The 22,267-nt window shown below is 35.8% G+C and overlaps 1 protein-coding gene across 3 annotated transcripts in view; it reads left to right on the forward strand.

Annotated features, from left to right (window-relative positions):
* The first annotated feature begins 576 nt into the window (after window positions 1-576).
* The window catches only part of LOC121726837 (P protein-like), a 64,651-nt gene continuing 42,960 nt past the window's right edge, over window positions 577-22,267 (forward strand). Inside the window, exons 1-2 of one of the 3 annotated variants that reach the window (XM_042114408.1) lie at window positions 577-712; window positions 10,617-10,891. In XM_042114408.1, coding sequence (XP_041970342.1) covers window positions 10,690-10,891 — 202 coding nt within the window. In that variant the 5' untranslated portion in view covers window positions 577-712; window positions 10,617-10,689. The other 2 variants (XM_042114409.1, XM_042114407.1) reach the window with 2 other exon arrangements.

Below are 22,267 nucleotides of genomic sequence, written 5' to 3' on the forward strand. Positions count from 1 at the left end.
AGAGAAAATGTTATTTAAGGTTGTTGGAAATAAATGGGCTTTATTATTATTATTATTTTTGGTTATTTTGATTTTCTCGGTTCTCACCGGCAAACTGGTATGTACGGGGCGAAGCCAAGTATATACCAGGTATGGTTACGGTTTTATATTATGCTACTCGAAGTATGTAAGTAAGATGTGTCAGGAGAAAGATGATTTGGTAAAGTGTGTGATGGGTGACTGTGTGAATTTTCCTGTGTTACTGGTGTATGCAGAGCAGAGGCTTTCTCATCAGTTTGTAAAATGTTTCTAACTATTCTATATTATTATAATTTTCCCATCGTAGGGAAAATTGGTAAGCTAATAATTGGCCATCCTATGCCCAGAATAGTTAACGATTTACGGTATACCATTATCGTTATTCGTTAATCTTTTATCCATTAAATTAATATAAGTAAATTTGAACTAATTTTCGTAAACAAAACTCTCTAGTTTTGTAAATAATTATAGTGTAAACAACATCTAATAATATTATTGATAAAAATGCGGCTTGTATTTACAATTTACATTCAGCCAGCCAGTCGCAGTCGGCAGTCGCACGCCATTCGTTTGAGTATTCGAACGCGTCGCGTCGTTCTAAATTTAAAATCGTTAATTTCGCGCGCGATGTGTGAAGTGCATATTTTGTTCTAGACTTTCAGTGCACTCTAGTTCTTTTTTTTGATATTACGAGGTATATGCACAGAAATGTGTACATCATCACCATGTACATTGTACATGTAATATTACTGTTTGTCATTCCGTGGGTCTGCTAGATGAATATCAACACTTTTCATCTTATTTCCTTTGTGAATGCAACTATGATTTATTTATATTTTATACAAATCAAATTGCATAAGTAATGCTTTGCGTTGCTCAAAATGCTTGAAAAACGCTGCACAAAAAACAACAATTTAGTGTTATTCATTGTTTTTTCATCGCGATTCATTTGCACTCTTGATATTATGACAAACTGTTTTACATTTCGTAATTCATTAAAACTAAGTACTCTTGAAATTTTAATTTGTGCTAGATAAAGTAAATCAATACTGTTATCGCTTATCAGTGCCTAGTTACTTATCATTCCATTAGGGAGCATCCACAAATTACGTCTACTCTCACGCCCGCCATAGCCCCTGCTCTCACTTCATCTAGGTATCTAGCTCGGGGCAGATTAGATGGGCCGAAAATCCTCGAATTTATCGTCATTAATGGACGTCCCTTAATTGATCAATTATTATTATTGGTTAGGTGATTAATAATAATTGTAAAATATTCATTATTTTTGTTCAGTGTATTTGTTTCTTAGGTTTTAATTGCTTGAATTTAAAACAAATAAATGCAATACTTAATTTATTCATATTATCATAATTATTCCCCTAGTAAGTATGTCTAGAAATATAATTTCCAGAATAATCAACTAGTCTAGTCTCTAATTATTTATTGACTGTTAATTTAAAATTATAAATACTTAATGATAATTGAAAATCTATAAGAGTGGTGCGTTTTCAGATTTAATTAGCAATTTAAGTATTATAATATAGGAACAATTTTATCATGTAGGTAAACAGATAGCTTTGTCGTGTTATCGTAAAACAGCTTTTTACGATAAGTACAATATTTCAACTACATCGTGTTTTACCGGCCAGACTTGTTTTTTAACGCATTTTAATTTTTTTTTCGTTTGGAGCCATCCATAAATTACGCGAGGAATCTCACTAAACCCCGTAATATTACGAAAATATCACATTTTTCCATATCAAAGATATCATATTTTTATCCAAAAGTATATTGTCTCTGTTACCTCTTTACGCCTATGATCCGATTTGAGTACCGGAAAAATAGATTTTATTCCGAATAAATGCTATAACGTAGCTGAGGAAGTTCCAGGAAACATCTAGTAATCTAGTCACAACTGTTAGATTATATTTATAAATTTAAAATGTTATTACTGAACAAAATTAGCTCAGTTATGCTCTAAGCTCTTATTCATTAATTATATTCATTAATCTCATTATATTACTCACTAGCTGTGCTTTGCGGTGTCACCCGCGGCACAGAATATAAATTGGTTGTACAAACCCGCGGCTTAAGTGAAATATAATAAATAATAATAGACTATGAAAAGTACCAATAATAGGATCATACCGTGTAGTTTTAGTTATGATGCGTGGTGTAATGGTAGAGAGGATCATAATGGGACGATGCAGGGCATAAGTGTTTATAGTAGTGATGATGATGAATGTAATAGTAGCATATTATGCTTTCCGTTCTTAAAACAACGCCGAATATTCCAAACTTGTATCTATAAAGAGTCAGGTGTTCTTTCAGCACCTTCCGAACCAGGGTATACCAGGTATGCCTCGGTGCAAAATCGTACTTGTCGCCTGTTGGTAGCATATTATGCTTAGAATACTTCTCACGAAACCTAAATAAACACAATAATCATATTTCCATATTATGAAGAGTGCTCGATTACTCATGGATTCCGTCATCAGTTCGCCGCTTTTGTGAACATAATACATATATTATGGTACCAAATAGGGATGATACCCCATACACCCAAAAAAATTTTTTGAAAATCGGTTCATAAACAGCAGAGTAATCGCTGAACATAAAAAAACGATCATAACACCTCCACCATTTTGAATGGCGGTTAAAATTGTAGCCTATGTGTTATTCTGATGTACTTATAAGGCATAAGCCTTATAAGTACATCAGAATAACTTATAAGGCTTATGCCTTTATTGTAAAGTTTCATTAAAATCCATTCAGTAGTTTTTGCGTGAAAGAGTAACAAACATCCATAGATATATACATCCGCACATACAAACTTTCGCCTTTATAATAATACCTCCTTTTACTATGATATTACTAGCGACCCGCCCCTGCTTCGCACGGGTATAAAATAAATCCATGTCATTCACTGAAAAAAATTATTAAAATTGATTTAAACAATTTCTATGGGTGTAAAAAATCTAGAAAATTTTAATTATAACCCGGCATATCTTATCAAGGTAGGACTTGGCTTTAAGTATTTTTGGCCCTTTATTGTCCTTCTAGCTTCATCAATGTTATCTCGACCTATAGATGTACAAAGCAAAGTGACAAACCTACACTTCTGTGTGTACATCTTATCACTAATTTACACAAACAAACATACAAAATCACATAAGTAACTTCCAATATTGACTTGCTATTTAGTAAGAAAACCCTAGCGTCAAAATGTTATTTTAGTAGTTATAAAAGCAATGATTATAAAAGACTTACGACTAAAGTTCCGTTTTCTTCCTAGAAGTTGATGGGTTGTTAACTTATTACTACTTTTATCTGTCTATCTCTGAATTTCTTGTATGTATCAAGGTTTATTATTTAGGGCCTGCTTCACCACTTAGTGATATAGATAAGTTGTGAATACACTTAGGAACTACTGAAACAGTCTAAAGTCCTAAAGTCTCATAATTCGTAGGAATGTCAGTAGTATTTTTTTAATTTTCCGAGAAAAGTAAGTACATATTTTATTATTTGAATCCCGATGCAATCACTCTTTGTCCCGTGTCTATTTGTAACATCGCTATTCGTTACTCCAATAAAAGAAAGTCTCAATTTTAATTCACTTTTTTGTTTGACAGCTTTGATAATTGAACATGGTTCATACTTGCTGGTTGCATGGTTCATGGAAGCTTTCGTGATGACTAACTCTTTTAGATTTGGCGCTGTCTAATGGCTGGGCATTAAATAACCTAACCAATTTAAATAGGTCCGCCATCTGCATATTAATCAATTTCTCTGATAATGCATAGAAATAAACTTCATATTGTCATGGACAAGGTTGTTTGGTAGCACGTTATGGTGTTTTATAGGGCAATAAATACATACTTCACTGTTTAGTTACATTGTGTACTACCGGCCACTTTTGTATTTGGCGACTAGTCGGCGAATAGTCGGCAAAAAGCGCCGACTAATCGGCTTTTTACTTTTTTTGCTATTATTGAAATTACATTAAAGAAAAACCTTGATTATTATTTATAATGTGTTCATATTACATTCAATCAGTGTTACATATTTTGAAATTAAATAAAGTGTTTCTGATATTACTTGCTAGTAAAGAAATTATTTTTTTACTTAAATATAATTTTTATTTAACAACAAATTAAGTATGTATTATTAAATCGAGATTTCATATACATGAAAACCACCAACTGTATTATATAGAAACAAAAATAAAGTAACGTACGGTACCTACGCGAAGTAAACATACTTTAAAGTTTAAACAGTTAACACTGCGACTTACCCACGAAACTGCCATTAGTAATTAGTAATTACTAATTACTTATCATAAAAAAAAGTAAGGTACGCGAAGTGAACATGACACGACACCTTCACAGTGTGTGTGACTTACTTGCAAATTAGCAGTAAAAAAGCGTTACGGAAACTTCCGAAACCATGATTGGCTTGGCCGACTAGTCGGCCAATTACTCGGCTTCTTTGCAACTGACTAATCGGCTAGTCGCCCAAAGTCATGATCGGCACATCTCTAGTTCATTGTTTATGGCTCTATGTGCAGTGCAGTGTCAATTTTGCATTGTCTTTCACGAGTTAAAATAGCTGCTAGTGAAAATAGAAAGTTATGAAATTCTCCATTATAAATAATTATTTGAACCTTCGATTTCACGAGGATGACATTTTCTCACCGAATGTAATATGGAGAAAGGGGGAGTTCTCCTACATCAGTTTTGATGTGGCTGAACCCCATCCCACTAAATACCTTGCGTAGTTTGTGGACGCCCCCTAACCTGTATCTTATCAGAAATCAAAATCTATATTTAATATGAGTCTAACGATATTTTTAGTAACACCTATAGGCTGTAACGAGTAAATAATAAAGCAAAATAGCTGGTCGTTACATGTACCACATGTACTAAGTATGTGACGACGCTACGGCCATTATAGCTTTATATTTTGGATAAAAGAAAGTAAGGTGATACGAAAACAATATAACCTCTCCCCAAAATATAGGTACCTCTACCTACCTAATTGCTATGGTCTTTTATTTTGAACAAGGTATTGTCTATTGCTAAACGTACTGTCCCCCTAGAGTCTAGTGTGACCCCCCTTCAAATTTTAGGCTGCGTTTTTGCCTGGTTCCATTTCCAAAATAATTCGAATATCGAAAATTTCGTCGGACATAATATTTTCCCGCGATTTTCATTTTCGTAAGAGGCATATTAATGTAGTTGATTAACTATGGTCCTTGTCTCCTGGGACACTAAAATATATCTTCATACTAAGCTTTATTGGTTCTACGGCTTAAGTGAAACGGTAATAGACAAAAAGAAAGACATTTCAAACTTAATCATAAGAATACAGCTAAGTTAATAAATGATAAAAGTTAAGTCACATAAATTATTTCATTTAATGTTTTTAAGTATATCATCTTATAAGGTAAACGTAAAACATTAAACAAACGAGTAGTAAAATATTAAACCGGCATAATAGCATTCGTTTATACTTTATAGCCTGATTAAAGTATGATGTTATCCAAATATATTTTCTTGCAGTAAAACTTTGTGAATATCATATTATTATGTAATTGAAGAAGTTAGTGGATGAAGTGGTTAACTAAGTTTTTATAACATAAGGCAATTACTCACTTTTGCCTCATAAAACAAACCCTGTGTGGCGGTACCCACAATTCGCCTAACATTCCTGCATCGCGCTATCGAAGTTTTCTGAGCGCGTCGGTATATATCCGGCAGCTGAGATATATCAAGTGGGCTTCGGCCTGCATACCACCTAAGCGAGGTCGGAAGATCTTCCTTTGGCCTCCACGCATTATCCCACATTGGTGACCCCGACGTGATAACTTACCCACTTCATCTTCTGGCTATCTGGCTGTACATGAATTAATACTATTTTTTTTTTTGATTAGAAATCATTTTCCCTGTCCTTAAGCCTCCATTTATTGCAAAAAAAACGACCATTTTCAAATTGTTACTTACCTTCTCCACTTACGTCTTCAAATTTTAATATAAGTATGTACACGTTAATGTTATTTTAACTTTGCTTAAACGGTGGCAAATCGGTAGTTTTTACGATAACGGTCTGAAAGGGGAGAGGAAGGTCGAAACCAGACGAATTATACGATATCCCACCAAGGGGGGGGGGGTCCAAAAGTGCCGTAACTTATGGACGTCCCCTGACTCCTGAACAATGATAAAAAATAATGTTCCTTTAAAATGACAATAAATATTACAACATACTGTAATTATGTACTTATTTGTGTTTTTATTCTTTGATTACGAAACAGTAATGACTAATGAGTTAGAATTGTACGGTATTTTATTAGCTCGTTATCGCATTTTAAATACTACAATATTAATGCATAGCTGATAGCACCACAGGCATTAAATATTGCCATATACATATTGCTTATTAGCGGAACTACATCATATAAATATGTATATGTACATGTATGCATAAATTGTTGATACTATTTTAACACGGAGAAATGCATTCTTTGACAAACTAGATTAACTATATATTATAGTCCTAAGTACTAATATTCGAAAGGCTATGCTTAATGCTACTATCACTAGTCACTACTCCGGTATAGCATGAAAATGAAGCAACCCATCATTATTTTCTTGAAAATTGACCCTCTGAAAACTTAGATTGGGAGTGGATGCTAAACCGCTGTCACTAAAAATTAAAAAAGAGCTACTTTTTATTTTGGCCACATCCAAATTGATACATCGATAACAATACCAGGATCAGGTAGAGAAAATGGATGAAAATATTCACAGAATGTGGAGAAAAATAGAAGTTAAAAAACACCTACCTATCTCGTTTCTTTTTGGCTCAATTCTGAAATCTGATTCAAAAATTAACGGCTCACTTTTCATATTACACTATCAACACACGCGAAATGCATTCAAGATGGCCGTTGTATCAATTAAAACTTAATCCAACTAGGGTCGAACTCAGATAACTCCTAGATAACCTAGACACTGGAACTCAGATTGTAACTAGTTAAACAGCCATTTAAACAAGGAAATGATAGTAATTTATTTTTATGAAGAAAAAGTAGATACCTAATTTCTTTTTAACTATAACGTTATATTATTAAAATGTATTACGCATCGGCGATGAAAGCTGGCTTATCGCGCGAGTACCGTACATTTTTCCACGATAAAAAGTGTCCTTTCCCGAGACTCAAAGTATCTCCATACGAAATTTTAGCAAAAGCGGTTCAGCGGTTCGGGCATGAAGAAGTAACAGAGTAGTAAATAATATAATATAATAATATTATAATACCACGTTCTCTCAGAAAACCGGCGTGAAACAGCGCTTGCGCTGTGTTTCGCCGAGTGAGTAAGTTTACCGGAGGCCCAATCCCCTATCATATTTCCTTCCCTACCCTCCCCCACAGCAGGGCTAAAATGGTCGCTTTGAAGAATCATGATATGAATCATAATATGATTCATTTTTCTAAAATCGCAAAATGCAACTGCTTGCAATTCATTTCTGTATTATTGTACTGATTTGACATTTGTCAGTTTGACAGTTTTGACAATTCATTTGCTGAATTGATTAAGAGGAATTGCTAAATGTGACCATTTTAACCCCGCTGATTACTAGTATACATATATAGTAGACCCTCCCCTATCCCCTTCCCAACCCATCCCTACCTATTACTCTAATTCCCTCTTCAAAGGCCGGCAACGCACCTGCAGCTCTTCTGATGCTGCGAGTGTCCATGGGCGACGTAAGTTGATTTCCATCAGGTGACCCGTTTGCTCGTTCGCCCCCTTATTTCATTAAAAAAAAACCAAGTGTAGGGAATGTATTCAAGAGTCAAGACCCATTTACTTACACAATGCAGCTATACAATACAATATACAATATGCGATTGTTCGAGGTTGTCTTGAATTTATAACTGACCATGAATAAATATGGGTTTTATCCTCCATAGTGACTCATGACTCATGAGGAGTATAATAAGGAGCAGTAATCGCTCTACATTTACATATTTACTCAAGTACTCACTCACTTTGAGTATAAATTATTTTCAGCGCTCCCATTATTTATTAATTTTAACTCATGGGAGTTAAAACGTGTGTAGAATGTAGAGGCATGGGCCTCTACATTCTACACACGTTCAGTAAGGCGGTCCCCCTACGGAGATGCCACAATTTACCGTATTTAGAGCCTTATTAACTCATAATTTGAAATCTACAAAGTTATAATAAAAATACAGCAATAATATTCAGTATATCAACATTCCTTTCCCCGTTTTCAATTTTCTATTTTTGTTTATTTTACTCATGTTTTCGTCTTGAGCATTTAATCTTCATGAACTGAAGTTACTTGTGTAAAAAAAACAGTTTAACCTTACGGTCTAGAAAACAGATCTTAAAATCTGTAAAGATTTTGAGATCTATAAGGTTTAAATATGTAGTCAAGTTGGGTCAGGTGCATCTTAACATATTGCACACGTGAATGAAAAACTAGTCTTAATTTATTGCTTACAGATCTCTATATCTTATATATCTTATATATAAAAATGGATTTCCAAATGTGTTAGTCGCGCTCAAACTCGAAAACGGCTGAACGGATTGGGCTGATTTTAGTCATAAAATATTCGTAGAAGTCCAGGGAAGGTTTTAAAGTGACACGAAGTTCACCGGGACAGCTAGTCTTATACAGGGTGTAACAAAAATAAGTGATAATACTTTAGGGTGTGTACGTGTTCCTTGTATAGAGTTCACTGTGAAAGTAGCAGCGCTGAAAGACAAAAAAAAATCACTTATGTATGGGAAAACTCGTGACGCTCGGCCCCTTGCCCATACAAAAGTGAAAAAAAAAATTCGTCTTTCAGCACTGCTACTTTCACAGTGACTTCTCTATAAGAAACACGTACACACCCTAAAGAATTATCACTTATTTTTGTTACACACTGTATATGAAAATGGATTTTCAAATGTGTTAGTCGCGCTAAAACTCGAAAACGGCTGAACGGATTGGGCTGATTTTAGTCTTAAAATATTCGTAGAAGTCCAGGGAAGGTTTTAAAGTGACACGAAGTTCACCGGGACAGCTAGTCTACTTATATTATTTATTCGTTTTAAGGTTGCCTGATGCTTCACAAACAAGTAGAATATATATTTTTTTATTAGATAAGGGGGCAAACGAGCAAACGGGTCACCTGATGGTAAGCAACTTTCGTCGCCCATGGACACTCGCAGCATCAGAAGAGCTGCAGGTGCGTTGCCGGCCTTTTAAGAGGGAATAGGGTAATAGGGGAGGGTATGGATGGGAAGAGAATGGGGGAGGGTAGGGAAGGGAATAGGGTAGGGGATTGGGCCTCCGCGCCGGTAAACTCACTCACTCGGCAAAACACACCGCTAGCGCTGTTTCACGCCGGTTTTCTGTGAGAACATGTTATTTCTCCAGTCGAGCCCACCCATACGTGCCGAAGCATGGCTCTCCCACGTATAATTATAGTAGGTATGTATATAACGCACTCTACTTTGATACATTAAGCAATAATTTATATCAACCACTAGCTGTACGGACAAACGTTGTTTTGCCATAAAATGATTTTCCCTGTTTTCCTGCTTTTCTCTTGAAGTTTTTTCTGTTTTTTTTTTTCTATAGACCTCATGGAGCCCGAGACCTTTCCAACGAATGACAAACGACGAAAACACGAGTTCGATACACGATGCATGCTGCATGCAGCATGCATCATGTTGTTTGTGTTCTGCTTACAATAAGTGCATAATACTTACGTATTGGAGTGCATCTGGGAGATGTTTGAATATAAAACGTATTGCAATTTGCAGCTGCAGACAAAATGATCTCAATAACAAATCATGAATAACATGAACAGTGACAAACAAAAAATCTAGCTAAGTATTCAAAAATATTTTAGCTTTCAGTTTCAGCTTTTCCGATGATGGACCACCCACCCTACGTTACGGGTTATACAACTTTTTACCGTGGTGATGCGCGAGACAAAACATTGCAATTTGGCCGCAAACTGCACTTGAAACCTACGTGAGGAATTCGTTCCGTACGGAGAATAAAAAAATTCTACTAATTCCATGCATTAAGCATTCCTTATACGGAAATCGCATACGGAAAACGTATCGTAACGGTCCCAAAACAAGAACTCGGAATCCTAACAATGACAGGAATAAAGACTGATTCAATAAGAAGAAATGAGAGCTGACGTTTCTTGCATTCAATTTCTGTTCTTTGAAGAATTATATAGCTTTGCCAATTTTACCCCATTTTCTTTTTTATTTTCACTTGACTACGGCGAAACTATAAGTCACGTAGTATTATAGTATATTAGTAATCTGTGCTAAGAGGGAGGTTAAATTGTAGCGCCTAAAATAGTGATCCCCTTAAGAAATGTTTGTAATCAACTAATCAATTAGAGCTTTAACCGACTAGGTAAAGTTAAAGTAGCGTTTTACATTTAAGTTAAAGCTAAACCTAGTTAACGCAGTTACATCAGTAACAATTTTATAATAAAGTATTAAATAAACTGAAACGCGAACTCTATTGAGAGTATTATGATATTTATCTAGCAGATCGCCCCCGTCCATTCCAAAGACTCAAATTTGCTAAACTATGAATGAAAGTGTAGTGAAATAATACAAAATGAATAAGTTCATGAAGAGAGTGAAGATATGGAGCGGGGTATCCAGCCCGGCGGCTGTTGAGCTGAGTAAGAGCCAGTACTCCCTGGTCTCCACAGGGGAGCTCACGGCAGAGGCCCTTCAGGTCTGGCTGAAGCTGCCCAAGAGGATCAAATATGACCCAGAGTTGAAGCCCTTCAGAGAACGATACGAGAAGGAGATCGGTAAGCAGTTGATACTTAGTTTTAAAATTTAATTCATAATTTATGGATCTAAAATATGTATGGAATACTCAGCTAAAATGCTACCAATTTAAAAGTGTACTAGCCGCACAACACGAAAGTATTTTATTAGTTACAAATTCCAATAACATATTTCTGCACACACATTTAGGTTGGGTTGCACCAACTAACTTTAACTGTAACTTTAAATTTAACTATAACTACAGTGCAAAATGTCAAATCTTTGTTTAAAGTTAAATATGGCATCCAAGGACGCCATATTTAGCCCCCGCTCATACGTATATCTGAAAATTTACTATGTTTTACACTGTTATATTTTTCCTGTCGATTTTTACGAATAATTCAATTTTTTATACCCTCAATCCCGTTAACTGTAGCTTTATAAAAAAATAAACGCAACAGACATCTGTGAATTTCTCCGGTTAAAGTTAAGGTTAAAGTTAAAGATAAAGGACGCCATGTTTAACTATACTTAACCATAACTTTAACTTTAACCACGCCTCTGGAGCAAGTTGCAACCCAACCTTAGTAGTCCAATATCATGGTCATGCTGCCTAGTGCCTAGTAGCCGTAGTCTCATTAAAAACAGCCAGTCATTTAAAACAATGAACTGTTTTGATGAAATAAAATGACATCATTCACCGATATTTACCGACTTTTCCGATGAACTATATTATTTCCATATTCAGTAGGTCATTCCAGGTAAATTTTAATTTTTATTACCTAAATGTCAGAAAAATAAACAACGGCCATTTACAAACAAGTAGATAATATTATAATGATGCGCACGTAAATCCCATTTTAAAAATATTGGGGAATACTACAGAAAGGATTTTTTATAGCGTTTACAAAATAAAATATAGGTAAGTGATAGCATTTTCAGTATATTATGTATACTCTCGCATCATGACACAATGAAATACAGGTGTAAAGGGAAAACGATTTATAATTTAATGTAAATATAATGCGCGGGTCGGGTTTTTGACCTCGCGAACACAAGGTCTTCCTCAAGGTTTGTTTATTTCTCGAAAACTGTCAACTATTTAATTATATAATTCGGTTAGGTAGATAGTTTTTATTAGATTGTGTGTATTCGAAATGTAGAGGCAAGAGAAACGACCGATCTACCTCAAAAGGGACCGGACTTTCACCAAAGTTAGGGAACGCTTAGGCAAACTGAAGCATTCCCCTCGGCGCCGGGACTAGCTAAGCCGAGCAGGTTCCCATCCTGACCCGGAGCCCCGTGGGACGGAAGTTATTGGAGGTTCGCGTAGCGACGCCTCCGCACTCCCGCCCTACGCCGGCGGAGTGGAACGGAGGAAGAGTCATCCTCTCTGTTCCACTCCGCGGCCTCTTTCTGTGAAAGGACGGATTCACAGAAGGAACCGCCTGCCAAACCTCATCACTCTCGAGCATGCAGCGCACCATGCTCGGGAGTGAGAGGTCTCCACCTAGCACTGCCACGAGATCGTGGCCCAAATGATCGGGGCGTGTCCTCCGCAGAGCCACAGTCATAGCAGGCTTGCGTAGGCCTGTCCTGTCCTCAATTCCTCCTACTCCAGTTTCCTCTGGTTTACCGGAAAATCGTCTCATACGTGAACTTCCTAAAAGATGTTTTGCTAACCTTGACATTAAATAAACCAGTTTTTGTTTTCATATTATTATCTTATATTTAGATCGATCATATTCACCCATTGTTCCCCGATTAATTTAATATCTTTGAATTAATCTCATCCGAAGTATGCGTGTGGATGCACGTAGTTTTTTTGGTTCTGTTCCAAGTGCGAGCGCTATTTTTAACCGGTTTTATCTGGTTTCGAGACGATTGCGTAGCTTTGACATTACTCGTAAATAATATTATTGTTTAGGTAGTTGTTTAGTTTGTCGAGTTTGTCTATCTACTATGATAATCTTTAAAACGACGAACAAAATCAATACAAGGTCGATATGACCTCCTCCTTTTTTGGAAGTGGGTAAATCCAAGAACAAAAGTTTCAACACTGTTCCGGCAAGTTAAGCTGCCGTTTTGCTGCTTGTAATGAGTAATCTAATTACTAAAGCACATGGGCGTATATAAGGGGGGGGGGGGGGGGGTCCGGGGGGGCCGGCCCCCCCCCCCCATAACTATCCCCATCTTACTTGTGAAAATAATTAAGTATTATTATACGTGCTAAAGCATGTGCTACACCAGAGACTTCGGCTGCACGAAACATAATGTCAAGCGCATAAAAGTCAAGGTTTCCCATTAGGTATAATAATAATAATTTTAACCATCCGATACAATTAGAAATTAAACTATGAAATAATCATCAGTTCAAATTCGATTGATTCGTTTTGTTTTGATGTTTTGCCTTGCCTTGATTTAGGGCATGGTTAGCCATTTGGTCATTGTGGTCTGTGATTTGTGAATGGAGTAGGTACCAGTAATACGCTGATGATTTTACTAACACACAAATAAATTATTATTAATTCAGTCGGTCATAAACATAAATCTGCGGTTTTATGTTCATCCATTGTTTCATTCGTTTCAAAACCACATTTAGGTTTGAGATGTTTTTATTTAATAGTTAAAACAATAAGTATTATCTATCGCAGGGTTTCTCAAAGTGGGGTACCTACGCGAAAGCGGGGTTCGCCATGCGACGGCAAGGGCTGGAAAAGATGGCTGGATTCGTAACCCGTTTGCGGTCACGAACGAAAGCATAATTTCTAGTTTGAGGGTCAAGCAACAGGAGTTACTATTAGAAATGTGCGTAGAACTCTACAAGCTGATTTCAAAAGGATGTCTTTGATAGATTTTTGGACAGCTAGATAGGTAGAGTATTTCAAACAATCACGCAAAGCGGTGAATTTCCTTTTTCCCTTTGTTACAACATACTTATGTGAGAGTGGGTTTTCACCGTGGTTTTCACACCTGGGCCTCTATCATGAGCTCTTAAATCCATTCTTTTTACGTCCTTATCTGACTGTATAACGACGTAAAGTGAATGGATTTAAGAGCTCATGATAGAGGCCCTGGTCATGATAAAAGCTAAATACAGAAATCGACTTGGTACGAGTCATAATTTGTCTAAAAATACTCCAAACATTGATTCCATTTGCTACAAGAAACAAGCACACCCATCACATTAATATTAGAAAGATGTTTCTTTTGGCACTGTTACCTTTTAATCAAATAAAAACCTTTCATTAGTTAGTAAGGGGTTCGCTGTCAACTGGAAATTTTAACAGGGGTTCGTTGAGCCGAAAGCTTGAGAAACCCTGATCTATTGCAAAAGCACCGTGGTTAATGTATTTTTCTCTCAATAATTCTACTATTAAACATTTTATTTATCATATCTCATAATCTTATAAGGTCTAGACATCTAAATGAAGATAGACTCTAGTACATAATTATACCTATCTACCTAAACTATAAAATGCACAGGTAAGATCTTTAATTTGTATACCTAATGATACTTAATCTTTCGAGTCGAGTCTTACTAATTATTATTGATGTTGTTGATGTTGTTTTAGGGTGGGTTGCACCAGAGGCGTGGTTAAAGTTAAAGTTATGGTCAAAGTTATGGTTATAGTTAAGGCTAACTTTAACGTTAACCTTAACTTTGACCACAGAATTTGACAGATGACAGCTGGTCCGACAAGGGTTGAAATGAACGTGGGCGGGGGCGCTGCTGGTAAAGGAGAACTGTCAAAAATGGCGTTTTTAGGGTTCCGTAGCCAAATGCCAAAAAACGGAACCCTTGTAGATTCGTCATGTCTGTCTGTCTGTCCGTATGTCACAGCCACTTTTCTCCGAAACTAGCTATAGGTACTATTAGCGAGCTATACTATTGAAACTATACTATTGAGCTATACCATTGAAACTTCATATTCGTCGTTCGTATTCGGTTGAGAGTGGAAGTGTTATTTGTTAATTCTTACTTAATACCGTACTTAAAATTACAACTGTGAACCCTATTCACCGAACTAATTAAGTATATTTCCCGCCTGTGCAGTGTTCTGTTGTTCGAAAACCTTATCTACTAGGACTTGTGTTGCCGTCCTTGTTCGTACATTGTGTTACCCGTGAGTTGAAGTGAGTCAACACTGTCGTACCCAAACATGTCGCTGCAGCGTAGACCACCTACCCACTATTCGTCTGATCCAGATTTGCAAAATATAAAAGAAAAAATGGATTATGTGAATGTTCGCAAGGGATGCAAACGCAAGCAATTTGATTATGATGACATACTAGATTCCATTGATAAAAAATTTGATTCACATATGAAAAGTCTAAACGAGAAAATTACTCAGAACATCAACCAATGTGTCTCGGAGGCTGTAACTTCGACAATTTCTCAACAATTGTCTCTTATAACTAGCACCTTGGAAAGTTTAAATTCGAACATGCAGAAAATTACTGCCGATAATGTTATCATTCATAATACACTGTCTGAATTGCATCAACGAGTATCGGAAACTGAAAAGTCCCTTCAGTTCACACTGGATACTGAACAGGAGCTCGAGAACCGTCTAAAAACGGTTGAGAGTAGTGTCTCTTTAGTATGTACCACCCGAGACCAATTCACAGACTTAGAAAACAAAATCTCGTCTCTCGAACAACAAGCAAGAATGTGTAATATCGAGGTGTGTAACGTTCAAGAAAGACAGGGAGAAAATCTCCTACAATTAATTGTACTAATAGCTAAAGAGATAAAACATCCTATACAGCACTCGGACATAGTTGCCATCCACCGTGTTCCTCATGCAGACTCAAAGAACCCCAGACCGAAAAACATAATAGTAAAGTTCACTACTCGCATTCTTCGTGACAATTTTATCGCTTCGTATCGCGCCGCAGGTGGCCTGAGTTCAACACAATTATCTTTGCCAGGGACCGCACATGCTATTTACATAAATGAACATTTAACTTTGAAGAACAAACAATTATTTCGCCAGTGTCGGGATGCTGCTAGATAGTGTGAATATAAATATGTATGGATCAAACATAGTACTGTACTTGCTCGTAAAACTGACACCTCCCCTGTTGTGGCGATACGATCGCACAGTGAAATTGCCAAAATCAAATAAAATATTAGCCCTCAGTACACTTAAAATAGGACCTCTGTGTAATCACATACACTTAAGAGCTCACCTGACTCTAAAAATCAAACATCGTCCTTCTCTCTTCACACTCACGCCCGTCTTTCATATGCCAGGTGAAAAAGGACGGCGCGGAATCATCGCCGAGTTAGTTTTACTTGAATAAAAGACGAACTATAATGATTATGAAAAAAGTGTTTTGAGCAAATTTAGGTTTTATCAATACCTTTTTTGATATTAAAAATTATTAAAGAAAAGACAGCAAACTTCGAAGATCCAAGCAAAAATGTGTCTAAAACAAGGTTTTTTGTAAAAAAGAAACTATCGAGCATTTCTTGAGTAATCGTGTTTTCGTCTTGAGCATTTAATCTTTATGAACTGAAGTTACTTGTGTCAAAAAATCAGTTTTCTAGACCTTACAGATTTTGAGATCTAGGTTAAAGTATGTAGTCAAGTTAGGGTCATATGGGCTCTTAATTATTCTATGTCTTTCACTTCTTACAAGCTTAAACTTTGTATTTAAATATATTATTAGGTTATACATATTAAATAACATGTTTCTTTGGATAGTAATAATATTATGTTCGATGTATATTGAGAATATTGAAAACATTTCTCTACCAAATCTTTTACTACAAAATACTGGTGTCATCAGTCAGATATGTATAAAAATTCAAACATATTATTGTATATTATGTATAGTTAAACTAGTTTTAATAGTTCCTTTAGTTTATAACAGCTTAAAACCTAATTTTTCAAATAACTTGCCACAACTTATTATATACATATTATTGGGGATAAACTTAGGATCAAATAATAATAGACACACTACAACAGCTGTTAAATACTGTTATCTTTTCAAGTTATACTTCATGTCTATACTAATTATTATTATGATTGCAGTAGCAATATTTACTTTTAACGTTTTCGGGGCCTATATTTCAAATCAAAACGACTATGTACCTTTTTTATATTATTCTACTACGAACATTTTGAGATATGGGGAATAATTTGGAGACAATTAAAAAAATTATATATAAAACATTATAATACCTTTTATAATATTCTAACACTGTATTGTAATTGTTTTGTTTTTCTTTAAGGATTATAAAATAATGAAATCTAAGTTATTAATATACCCCACTAAATATACTAACATTTCTATTATAATACTACTTATAACACTGTCAGTTTGCATCCCTCATACTGGTATACAATATCAAAAATATTTTAATATTAAGATGAGGTTGACTCTAAAACTGTTGATCAAAAGAACCATAATATTTGTTATAACAATTAGTTTTCTTATAAAACAGGTAACATACTCCCTGTACAATATTGTGTGTGTTGTAATGTGTATCTTTATATTATTATGGGTTGACTTTTTATTTAACTATTATTGTGAAATGCTAAACAAGAAGATAATGTGTCTTCATATTTCAAATTCTATAATATTATGTTCATCTAATCATGATGCGAAACCTGTAACTAACAAAATACCTAATCTGTATACTGTTACAGTATGGAGTATACCCTGTATTCCACTGAATAAAATATATGGTGCCTACTACTATAACATCATACTTGTATGTTTGCCTGATTTCCCCTTTTTGTGTGATATTATATTTTTAAACTTAATATCCTTTATTATTTACCCCCAAACTAACCATGTGTAATACTACTAATGTCTTCTCAGTTTATTATCAGAATTGTGGTGGACTAAGAACTAAAACTCACACTCTTTATATGAATATTTTATTACATAACTATGACATCATAATTCTGACCGAGACCTGGCTGAATGACAACATCTCTGATAACGAAATAGTAGATAGCCGCTACAGGGTGTTCAGGTGCGACAGGAATCTTAGTAAATGTCGACGGAAGGACGGCGGTGGAGTGTTGGTGGCCGTGCGGCGCGAGCTCCCGGCTTCGCGTCATCTCGCGGCCGGGTCCCACGCGCCGCGCCCCACCGACCCCACTACCACATCCTCGGCACTTCACTTGGTGGATCATGTTATGGTGCAAATAAATATGAATAACTCTTGCTGGATTGTCAGCGCAACGTATTTACCACCAGCTGTTAGTCCTGAAATATATGACAATCACCTGAACTACATAGGATGTATTCTGCAGATGTGGGATGTAGATAAATTTATTATAGCGGGAGACTTCAATCTCCCGACTTTAGGTTGGCGACAAGGCTGTTTACATTTGGAACCAATAACAAATAATGTACGTCTTAACCTTGCAGAGTCTCATATCGTACATTTTGTATCTCTCTTTAACTGTGTACAGGTGAATACCTTTAAGAACGAACGAGACCGAATACTAGACCTGTTCCTCACTAATATATCCGATTGTGGCAGCTCAATTGAACCCGTTCCTTTAGTACACGTAGTTCCACATCACCCACCTTTTTACGTGCTCATTCCTGTAACTAACACCCTTAAACCTATGAAAATTCTCCCAACTAAAATACATAATTATAATAGGGCAGATTATTCTGTTATAATAAATAAAATTGATGAAACTAATTGGGTAGAACTCTTCCAAAACGTAACGGCTGAAAGCGCAGTTTCGGTATTATACGAAAATCTGTACTCAATAATTAAAAATAACATACCAACAAAAATACATAAAACATCGCACTTTCCTATATGGTTCACACCTGCACTTATTCACATCTTTAAAAGCAAATTGGATTGGATACGGTGGAAAACATACAAAAATATATCAATTACAGAGTATTTGCTATGTACAGGTAACGTTTTAAATATTATTCACATAAATGTTATAGGCAGTATTTAAATAATGTTGAAAATGGTATACATAATAATATAAATTATTTCTGGACTTATATACATAATTTGAAACGTAAGGGAGACATACCAAACTCAATGATATACAAAAACATTGCCACCAGCGATCCTTACCAAGTTTGTAATTTATTTTCTGATTTTTTCCTATCCGTTTTTGAGCCTAGTGAAGTAAATGATGATTTTAATGCAGATCACATCAATAGTAACACAGATTCAGATTTAATATTAAGTAATATTAGTCTGTCTCAGGAAGAAATACTCAAAGAACTAAGAGCTCTGGATCCTTCTAAAGGTGCTGGTGTCGACGGTATACCGCCACTATTTTTCAAGGAAACTGCGTCTGTAATATTTTATAAGCCACTTCACTACATATTTAACACCTGCTTACAAGAGGAATACTTTCCAACTATCTGGAAATCAGCCAGAATTGTACCTGTACACAAGGGCGGCGATAGGAACAATATTGAAAATTACAGGCCAATCTCTATTCTACCCACTCTGTCGAAACTTTTCGAAAGGCTTGTTCATAATAATATTTATCCTTCACTTCATAAGCACATAATTGGTGAACAGCACGGGTTCGTACTCCGACGCTCGACAACAACAAATTTATTAGTATATGTTTCAGAATTGTTTGATGCACTCGATCGAAACCAACAGATAGATAGTGTGTACACCGACTTTCGAAAGGCTTTCGACAGAGTGGATCATAAAATCCTCCTTGAAAAATTAGCCTATAATGGTATTCGAGGAAATTTGTGGCGCTGATTCAGGTCCTACATAACGAATCGTACACAGAAAGTAATGCTGAATGGATATGAATCCAACTATGTACCTATAAGCTCTGGAGTACCCCAGGGATCCATTCTGGGCCCATTACTATTTATACTTTTTATAAATGACGTAAATAAATGTTTCAAATTCTGTAAATTCCTCATGTACGCTGATGACCTAAAAATATATAATATTATACAGTGTGCAGAAGATCACTTCAAATTTCAAGAAGACCTTAACAGATTTTCTAGGTATTGCGAAACTAATAAATTATCACTAAGCCTGAATAAATGTAAATCGATAACTTTTTCTAAAAAACTAAATACTAGTACATTTTCTTATAAACTTTGTAATGAATATTTAGAAAAAGTTGACTCTATTAGAGATCTTGGGGTAACACTAGATAAAAAACTACATCTGGACATACACGTAGATAATATTGTTAATAAGGCTTACAGAATGTACGGATTCGTTATGAGGTCCTGTAAAGACTTTGTGCAATCCTCAACATATCTGCACGTATACAAATCGCTCATACGTTCGCAGCTCGAATACGCTGTAGCTATCTGGAACCCTGATTATAAAAAATACATTGACACGATCGAAAGATTATTTAGAAGGCACTACAAAACGTGTCACAATGATTTAACATCAAAAATATACTTATAAATTGTAAATCATATATATTATAAGAACATCAGTTCATTATGTACTTTTAGCTTTTAGTTTTAGTTTACCATTAATGTTTTAAATATTAGTGTACTTATTATATATTTAATATTACTTAATCTCAACTGGATGATTAGAAATATAGTCAAGTAATTTGTAGTTAACGCCGTTGGTTCCGTAGTAACTAAGTTTTTGTTTTTATATACATGATTATAATTATGCACTATGGTTACTGTTTGTTAACTTCAATAAATGAAAAAAAAAAAAACTTGGTAAGTAGATGTAGTCTGTGAACCGCATTAAGATTTTGATAGAAAAATGGAAAAAGTATCAAAAATTTTAGGGGTCACCATAGGTACAACTGGAACAAAAAAAAATTTTTGTCATCTAACCTATGCGACTGCGTGTAGGGTAAGTATCTGTGGATAGGTCTTCAAAAATCATATTGAGGTTTCTAATATTATCATTTTTTTCTAACCTGAATAGTTTGCGAGAAAGACTCATCCAAAATGGTAAAATGTGTCTCCCCCCCCCCCCCCCGTCCCCCCCTCTAACTTCTAAAGTAAGGGCATGATAAGTCTAAAAAATATATTATGATGTACATTACTACAGAAACTACCAACGAAAATTGGTTCGAACAAGATCTAGCCAGTAGTGTTTTTATATACGTCATAAATGGTAAACCTAAAGGCGAATGCCCAAAAATGTATGGACCAAAACCCCATAATCGATTGAAACCATTTATATGTGGCATAGTATCATAATATGTTTTTACCCAGGGACTCAATGTATTTGTATTTCCATGTAACCAAACAGCAAAATCGATTCAGCAGAGGTGTGAAGAGGCAACAGGCATGACCACGGCAGGACAGACTGTCGCATTTAAAATATTAGATTAGATATGGTTATTATAGTTATTACGTAAGATAATATTCATAATTTCTCTTGCCTATGCAACTCGCACTACAATTCCGCATTTAAGGGCAACCTTCACACAAGCTCAAAGTGTGTAATTTCTTATCACTGTTATCAGCGGGCTGGCTGCTGTTTCATTCAATGAATTCCAATGTGGGTTATCTAATGCGTATGTAGCAGTACCTACGTTCGTTCGCCGATGAAACAAAGAAAACAACGCGCTCTGAAAAGAACGCACGCCGTCTTTGTATACGTTCGTTATAGAAGTTGAAACACAGAAGAAAATCGCTCTGCAAAGAACGTACGTTCGCAATGACAAGAGAAACAGCTGTCCGTGTAATAATACCGGACATGAACAGGCCTTGAAAAAGGCATTTTTCTAATAAGAATTCTTCGCAACAACACTACGCGTCTTCACATCGCGGCTACGTCGAGCGAGGGATTTTCGCAGCATGGCTACGGTCTTCATGGCGTTTGCAGAGCTTCCATCTTCACAAAATGGCGGCACTACAATTATTACCGGCACGGCGGCGACCGACAGCGAGACGTCGTCGGTATGGAATGCGCGCGCGGACTGAATTCGCGGGCCGCGAGAGCCCATATTTATACTCGGGCGATGCCAGCGCCGCGCGCCGCGGCGCGATTAGTTTCTCGCGCGGCAATCATAATTACCTTGTAAATATTTCTTATTCAATTTTTTTCCCTTTCTAATTTTTGTAAATGTTTTTATCCCTTTCTGTACATCTCTTTCTAATTGTAATAGCCAATCACAATCAATCTTTTAACCTTTGTACATTTTGTAATAATAATAATTAACTCATTTTTTTGTTTAAAAGCAGCGCATTTTTGTAAATAAATCACTTCAGTTCACCACAGTAAATCGAGTTTTACTCTTTACTCCTCCGACCTCTAGTAAACTCTTAGAGAGACCAACCGGTCCTCTAAACTGGTGACCCCGAAGGACAACAAGCAACCTCTGCAAGAAGAAACTCTGCCCGAAGAACAGCAAGTACCTTCAAGAGGAAACTCTGCTCGGGAAAACTCTGCACGACGACACTGCACCTCGAATCGCTGCACCTGCACCCTGCATCAC

This window comes from Aricia agestis, chromosome 5 (genome assembly GCF_905147365.1).
Source record: "Aricia agestis chromosome 5, ilAriAges1.1, whole genome shotgun sequence".
Classification (NCBI taxonomy): domain Eukaryota; kingdom Metazoa; phylum Arthropoda; class Insecta; order Lepidoptera; family Lycaenidae; genus Aricia; species Aricia agestis.